This window comes from Sinocyclocheilus grahami, unplaced genomic scaffold, assembly GCF_001515645.1.
Source record: "Sinocyclocheilus grahami isolate Dianchi unplaced genomic scaffold, SAMN03320097.WGS_v1.1 scaffold179.1, whole genome shotgun sequence".
Taxonomy (NCBI): Eukaryota; Metazoa; Chordata; class Actinopteri; order Cypriniformes; family Cyprinidae; genus Sinocyclocheilus; species Sinocyclocheilus grahami.
Window position 1 is genome coordinate 1,814,861 of NW_015505358.1, and position 8,085 is coordinate 1,822,945.

The 8,085-nt window shown below is 35.5% G+C and overlaps 1 protein-coding gene across 1 annotated transcript in view; it reads right to left on the minus strand.

Annotated features, from left to right (window-relative positions):
- sntg2 (syntrophin, gamma 2) overlaps positions 1–8,085 on the minus strand; it is a 60,308-nt gene that overhangs the window by 15,937 nt on the left and 36,286 nt on the right. The window contains exons 13-14 of the mRNA XM_016284076.1: positions 5,541–5,612; positions 4,909–5,118 (exon numbers count right to left, since the gene is read on the minus strand). Of these exons, the coding sequence (XP_016139562.1) occupies positions 4,909–5,118; positions 5,541–5,612 (282 nt within the window). The remainder of the gene's footprint in view (positions 1–4,908; positions 5,119–5,540; positions 5,613–8,085) is intronic.

An 8,085-nucleotide genomic window follows, 5' to 3' on the forward strand; every position in this document is an offset into this window, starting at 1 on the left:
ACCAGCCATTAATTTCTGATCTCAAGCTCAAGCGCACTTGGGTTATGCAGCAGGACAATGATCCAAAACACACCAGCAAGTCCACCTCTGAATGGCTCAAGAAAAACAAAATTAAGGTTTTGGAGTGGCCAAACCAAAGTCCGGACTTAAATTCGATTGAGATGCTGTGGCATGACCTTAAACACTCCATTCGTGCTCAAAAACCCTCCAATTTGGCTGAATGAAAACAATTCTGCAAAGAAGAGTGGGCCAAAATTCATGCGAAAGACTCATTGCCATCGCAAACGCTTGATTGCAGTTGTTGCTGCAAAGCGTGGCACAACCAGTTATTAGATTTAGGGGGCAATTACTTTTTCACGTAGTGCCAGGCAGGTTTGGACAGCTTTTTTCCCTTAATAAACGAAATTATAATTTCAAAACTGCAGTTTGTATTTACTCAGGTTATCTTTGTGTAATATTAAAATTAGTTTGATGATCTGAATCTTTTAAATAAGTAAGGAAATATTTAATTATGTATAAAATATAATACATTATGTATAGATCTATAAAATACCTAAATATATAAAAATTTATAAATATAATAAAGATTCTTTCTTGTGCTCTTTCAGAGCACTACAGTCTTCATTCACATCAGAAGTGGATATTTTCAGTGGATTGGTTTGGTTCAGATCTGACTGTCCATTCATCTAAACCAGATCTCGGCGTCCTGAACCCAGAGGAGTCATGATCCTGAACTCCCGCTGACTTCCTCACATGAACTCGCTGTATAAAACCATTACACAATCCTTCACGCTGCCTCATAAAACTGTCACGCTGTGGTGCTACAGTCGTACAGCGCACAGAGCAGAGCTTAAGGGCGTCTGAGGCGTACGGTGAGTGTTCTGGACGGACGGTGGCAGATAATCAGCGCCGTATTTCCTGCGTGTTTCAGACTGAATCTGGGAGCTTTGCACGTTGCCCTTTCTGTATCAGAGCACTGCAGTGATTTAAATCTCCTCTGACAGCTTCGTTCCTTTATATTATTTATAAATGTCTGGTTAAGGGTAGCTCATGGGCTCAGAGCTGCTTTCTGACCCTCTGCTTTTCAGCAAACTGGGGAAAAAATGCACTAAAGTCCTTGAATAGACATGTGCTACAGCCCAGAGATAAAATCCAATATACATGATAAGAAGAGATTCGTGGAAAAAGTTTCAGATGGCCTTAATAAGTCAAGTCAAGTCACCTTTATTTATATAGCGCTTTTAACAATACAGATTGTGTCAAAGCAACTGAACAGCATTAATTAGGAAAATAGTGTGTCAATAATGCAAAATGACAATAGTAAACACAGTCATTTTCAGTTAAAGGTAGTTAATCATCAATAAGTCTGGATTCATATCCTCTCTATTACAATTACTAGCTATAAAATGGAACAAATTCATAAAATTCATTTCATAAGCTGTTGCATTCAATTCAATGAAAGAGCTTACATAAGGATGGATTCATGAACACTTTTCCCAGAATTGCATTCAGCCAGTGATCCATGAATAAGACCCATTCTGTGCAATTTGCTTGAATGTAGTTAACGTGAAAAATATTTGCAATTCTTAATTAAATGGCAATGAACCAGAAAATAGAAATGCTGGTCAGTGGTCAGGTTTTTAAAACTCTGCTATCAGAGTCTGAACCAATCATTACACTTCTGAAAGTGCTGGCGCAATAACTTCACAAGAAAACATATTATCTTCATTTAGCTAGTTATGTGGTGGAAATAAAAGTCATAAAATGACACATTTATACGTAAAGACCTACAGAAGACATGTAGACAATATATTTCCAGTGCATATGAAAAAGTAAAGCATGGAGCAGCGCAAGACAAGCTACCATCCCAACAGAAGTCTTTCCGCATCATTTTATATTAATATAACAGGTTTCATGTGTGAAAGTGGCTATTTAAAACATTTGCTACTGTATCACGCTAAATTAGGATGAATAACACCAACATACTGTTAGCACACACTCTTTTACAACTAACAGATTTAATTATAACAATTAGCCCTCAAAAAAACAAAACAAAACAAAAAACAAAGTAGGGCTGCACAATATATGGAAATAAAATTAATATTACAATACAGCAATGTGCATGATCTGGTGTTTGTTTCGACATCTCAGTTCATTTACTGTGAATCGAGCCGCTCTGAGACGCTGGAAAAACATATCAAGAGCTGCAGTGTGTAAATGAACACAATGCAGCGATTCACACTGAATCCACAGCGCATACTGATTTGCCATCAAACCGCCAAAATAAAAGCACGATCCAGGGTATTGTAGTTAATTAAAATTAAAGCAATGAAAAAAAACATTTTCAGCACTTGAAATTAAATAAACGTGGTCACTAAAATTGAATAAAATGTAAAAAAAAAAAAAAAAAAAAAAAAAAAAAAAAATTATATATATATACATATAGTTTAACATGATGTAATTAAATAACGAAATATAAAATAAAAAATATATAGACATGTTTAAAAAACTACTAAAAATACCAAAAACACAATAAAAACTTTTAAATGAAAAATACAAAAATAAAAAACTAACTCAAAATATGAATAAAACTATAATAGTGCCTCAATGATACTAAACTAACACTAGCTTGATGCTTTAATGTTTGAAAATTGAAAATAATAAGACATTTTAGTACTGTAATTTATAAATACTTAATTTTTTACAGCGCAATAGTATTATTACAAATGTATTTCTTATGTTTATTTTTTTTTAAATCGCAATACAAATCATTATTATTATTATTTTATAGTCATATTGAATGGGTCAAAAACAGCAATAACACGGCATCAAGTTGAAAGTTGTTGTTATTTTCAACTTTTCTGAAGTTTTTCCCAAATCGTTCAGCCCTTAAAGGATGGTTCACATTTAAAAAGTAAAAAGTCAATGTATCTGCCTTTTTTAAAACTATTTTTTATTTCTATGCACATGCACTCCTCAACAAAATCACCCTGATAATTCTAGAATGACAAATTCAATATACTGTATATTGCAGAAAAAAATATCACAATGCCAGTTTTTTTTCCCAATATTGTGCCACCATCCTACAAAGGTCAAACTCATCACATCCCATCACGAGCTGTAATTCTGAGGCGAATTTCATTTGAAAGCGAGCGTCATGTTGATCGGCTCACTATAAAGTGAGCACTGCACACAAATAAATCCATCACAGACTGTCTCATTCCCGACGTGCCCTTCAGGGACACAGAAATGCCATCTGGAAATCAACCTTGAAATAAAGACCAAACGGACACATATAGTACATTTCACTGTCTTGGCAGCACATCACGATGGTCTATTAGGCCTTTTTGTGGCCTTTACTCCCTCAATTAGCCTCGAATAAAACATTAGTGCTGTGTTAGATGAGGATTTTGATTTCTTGCATGGAATATGATACGCAGTTTATCCAGAGAGACATTAATCTGCTCCTCTAAGCCAAAGTATGAGCGAATCAACGCCGAAGAGCCGCTGGCAGAGCGCTAAACCTACATAATGCTCATGAGCCGTAAATAAATATGCCATAGCAATGCACACTTGGAGAAACGAGCAATGTGACGCTCTCCGTTTGACCCCGGGTGGTATTTAAGACGACTTAAATGTGAGTAACGTGAGTCTCCGGAGCCGCTCAGACTTAAATCCCCTTCATCCCGTGAACTTATGTTAGCATATACTTCATAATGGGTGCCCTGCAGGAGTTCACGGGGACACCGGAGATGCGCTAGACCTTTGTGTGCTGGAGGTAATTTAACGGCTCAGCGAGGAGAGGTCTCACAGAAAAGACTCTTCAGAGGAATTTAATTAAAGCAGTAATAACATTGAAACGCACAAATCAGACACAGACGAGCTTCTGCTCTCGCATACATCGCATCGCACCGCAGTGCTGACAGATGCAGAAATCAATGCTTCACTTGTAATATTCCGCTTTCTATGTGTTTCATCTCTTGAAGTGGCATTTTAATGCTGATTGACAGGATATATATTTTAAATTAAAGGCCTCATTCTTGTTGCCGAAATGCAAAAAGTGCACAGCATCGCTTTATTATTATTATTACTGTAATGCATTACTGAAAAACAGACGATAATTCTTTTAAGTACAAAAAATACTGCTATTTGATATTGTCAGAACAGGATGATTTTCATTATTGTATTATAGTAATAAGAATAAAGCAATAAAACCCCTTAAATGGCATTTGTATTGATTTCTATTGATGCTTGATTCTGCCAAGAAAATAACATTTAAAAAGTAATTGAGTTCTGACTTTTTTCACTTAGTTGCGAGTTTACATCTCACAATTCAGTAAAAAGTCAGAATTGTGTGATAGAAACGTATAAACTCGTAATTCTTTTGCACAATTCTATCGCAAAAGATATAAACTCACAATTCTGAGGAAAAAAGTCCAAAAGGGAGACACAAACGTGCAATTCTAAGAAAAAAATGTCCAAATTGTGAGATATAAACTTGCAATTCTAAGAAAAAAAAACTAAATTGTGAGGTATAAACTTGCAATTTTGAAAAAAAAGGTCCAAACTGCAAGATATAAACATGCAATTCTGAGAAAAAAGTTACAAATATAACAAATAAACTTGCAATTCTGAGAAAAAAAGTCCAAAAAATGTGAGACAACCTTGCAGTTCTAAGAAAAAAGTCGCAATTACCTTTTTTATATATAGTAAAAAAACGGACTGAGTCCAAACTTTTGAATGCTAGTGTATTTTTGACATACAAATATTGGCAGAGCAAATGCAAAACTGTTATCAAAAAGCCTGTATATATACAGTAATAAGAATGAAGCAATAAAAGCCCTTTATAATAGGTTACAAATGATTTGTTCCCAGTGTTTGATGTTTTGTAGGTTTGCGCTCACTCACCCGGACTCTCTGCACCTCCATGAAGACGGCTCTCTGGAAGGCCTTCTCCCACAGCACCAGCTCGGAGCCCAGCTCCACGCTGTAGCAGAAGCTCTGGCCGTGACCCACCAGCACACTGAAGCAGAAGGGTTCACTGTCCCGCAGCTCACCGTCCTGCTGGAGCCCCAGATAAAACTTGGTCTGTATCCAGCAGTCTTCAGCTATCCACAGCTAGACAGCAACGAAAGAGAAACAGTGAGCCAAACACATTACTGTTCTAACTTTTTTTGGATTCTATATAACTATAAATATGAATAGATACACTACTGTTCATAGGTTTGGGGTCGGTAAGATTTTTGTAAGACTGGGCTGCATTTATTTGATCAAAATACAGTAATATTGCGAAATATTACTACAATTTAAAATCACTAATTAAATATATTTTAAGAAGTAATTTATTTCTGTGATGCGCAGCTGTATTTTCAGCATCATTACTCCAGTCTTCAGTGTCACATGATCTTCAGAAATCATAATAATATACTGATTTACTGCTCAAGAAACATTTCTGATTATTATCAATGTTGAAAACAGTCGTGCTGCCCAATATTTTTGTGGAAACCGTAATACATTTTATTTTTCATTTTCGTTCGTACCTTATGAACCTTAAAAAGAACCTCACAGAGGTGAAAACTAGCCTCTGCTTGAGTCCAGTCTGATGCCAAGATCTGATACAAAAACACAGAAAGAAATCATACTGTTACACATCTATGATTAGTGAGCACACAGCCGCTTACTTGTTTTCTCGCAGTAACCTGAGGTTGAAGGACTAGTTCACCCGAAAATGAACATGTGCTGAAAATGTGCTCACCCTCAGGCCATACGAGATGTAGATGAGTTAGTCTCTTCATCAGATTTGGAGAAATGTAGCATTGCATCACTTGCTCAGCAATGGATGCTCTAAAGTGAATGGGTGCCGTCAGAATGAGAGTCCAAACAGCTGATAAAACATCACAATAATCCACAGCACTCCAGTCCATCAGTTAACATCTGGAGAAGACAAAAGCTGAAACAAATCCAGCATTAAGGTGTTTTTAACTAAAAATATGAGTCCATAATCCATAATAACGCTTCCTCCAGTGAAAAAGTCCATCTCCTGTTGTCTCTCACATCAAAATCCAGCCACATATCTGTTTAGAGCTGTTTTGGCTTGTAAACGCTTCTTGATCTCTGCAGATTTCTCTCCTGATTCAGACCAGACCACGTTTTCACTGGAGGAAGCGTTATTATGGATTATGGACTCGTATTTTAGTTAAAAACGTATTAATGATGGATTTGTTTCAGTTTTTGTCTTCTCCGGATGGATTTTGCTGGACTGGAGTGCTGTGGATTACTTGTGGATTATTGTGATGTTCTTATCAGCTGTTTGGACTCTCATTCTGACGGCACCCATTCACTGCAGAGCATCCATTGCTGAGTCACTGACGCAATGCTACATTTCTCCAAATCTGATGAAGAAACAAACTCATCCTATAATCTTGGATGGCCTGATGGTGAGAACATTTTCAGCAAATGTTAATTTTCATGTGAATTACTCCATTAAGAAAACATGTGCACAATGGTTAGGTTTGTGGATCAATTCTACATTCTTTCAACACAAGTCTGTTAACCAAGTAATGCAATGTAATGCAGACACTGATTTAGATTCTACCGATTCATGAATTCACTCCTCTGTTTTGGAAAACTAGTTGCACTGGTCATTTGTTTTATTTCTTGCCTTCAGAAATAGATTTCAACGCTGCCATTTCCATTAAAATTCATGCGTATGAAAAAGTTTGCAGTAATTACCTCTTCATGACCTACAGAGACATAACGCTTATTTAACAGTCTGTTCTCTCTGCGCACACCGAGCTAAAGCGGCACAGACGTAAATCTGAAACATAATGAGATGCTAATGAATTCGCTGAATGTCTCTCCAGGCTTTAAGTCATGTTAAATGCTATGTTTCCTTAGATTTCTCTCTTTATTAATTCAGTAATGCACATTTAATGAAATGGCGAGAAATATCAGCACAGCGTTATTTTGGTCACAGAATTTATCAAAACCACTTACAATAACATTAATGCAGTCATAACGCACGTCACGTAGAGGACGACGCTGGAGTCAAGCGAAATATCGCATCGCATTAGGAAGTGCAGACGCTAAAATATCACACAAAACAGTGCCAACACAAAGTGCAGGGCTGTATTTCATAACTGATGAAACTTGTGTCTTCAGGCTTAATGGCAAAGATAAAACATTTGTCACCAATAACATATGAGTGCGAGGCCTCCGCGGTAATGGCTTCTCCTCGCCACAGCCCATTAGAAACTAATAGATTGATTATATATAATTAGAATGGATGTCCTGAGTCTCAGAGCAGCAGAGGACAGGTGAGGTTTGGCACAGTCCACAATGCTTCAGGAGGGAAGACACTGGCTGTGTTCAGAACAGCATACTGCCATATTATGTGTGCTATTTCTGCAGTATGTACTATAGTTTCCAGTGTAATGTAGTACACTAGTGATTGAAATGCTATTTAGGGCTCCCACATTGACCAAATATTTTCCATGGCTTTTCCAGAAAGAGAAAAGCCATTTATAGAGATTGGTTGGTCAGATTTCTATGGAAGTTTGGATTAAAATACAAATAAAAAAAAAAGAGTAATCGCAGCTTTTTTATCTGACAATTCAGATTTTTATTAATATATTATAAGTTTCAGAATTGCAAATAAAAAAAATCTGAATTGTGAGATAAAAAGTCGCAATTACATTTTTTTTATAAATATAAACTCATAATTCTGAGAATAATAGTCCAGTTTGTGAGACATAAAATCACAATTGCGAGAGAAGAACTGTACAATTCGCAATTCTGAAGTAAAAAGTCAGAACTGTAAAAAAAACACAATACATTTTTTTTGATTCCATGTTAGAAACAAGCTTCCACAGATTTTCTATTAATTTCAGGTGAAATTATTAATGAAATTGATTAATTATTATAACATAAATATATATAATATATAATTTCAAGTGTATGTTTATTTTTTTAAATAAATATTTTCATAAATAATAATTTTTTTAAATGATATATGTGAGTGTGTAATTATTAAAATGACAATAATATAATATAATATAATATAATATAATATAATATAATATAAAT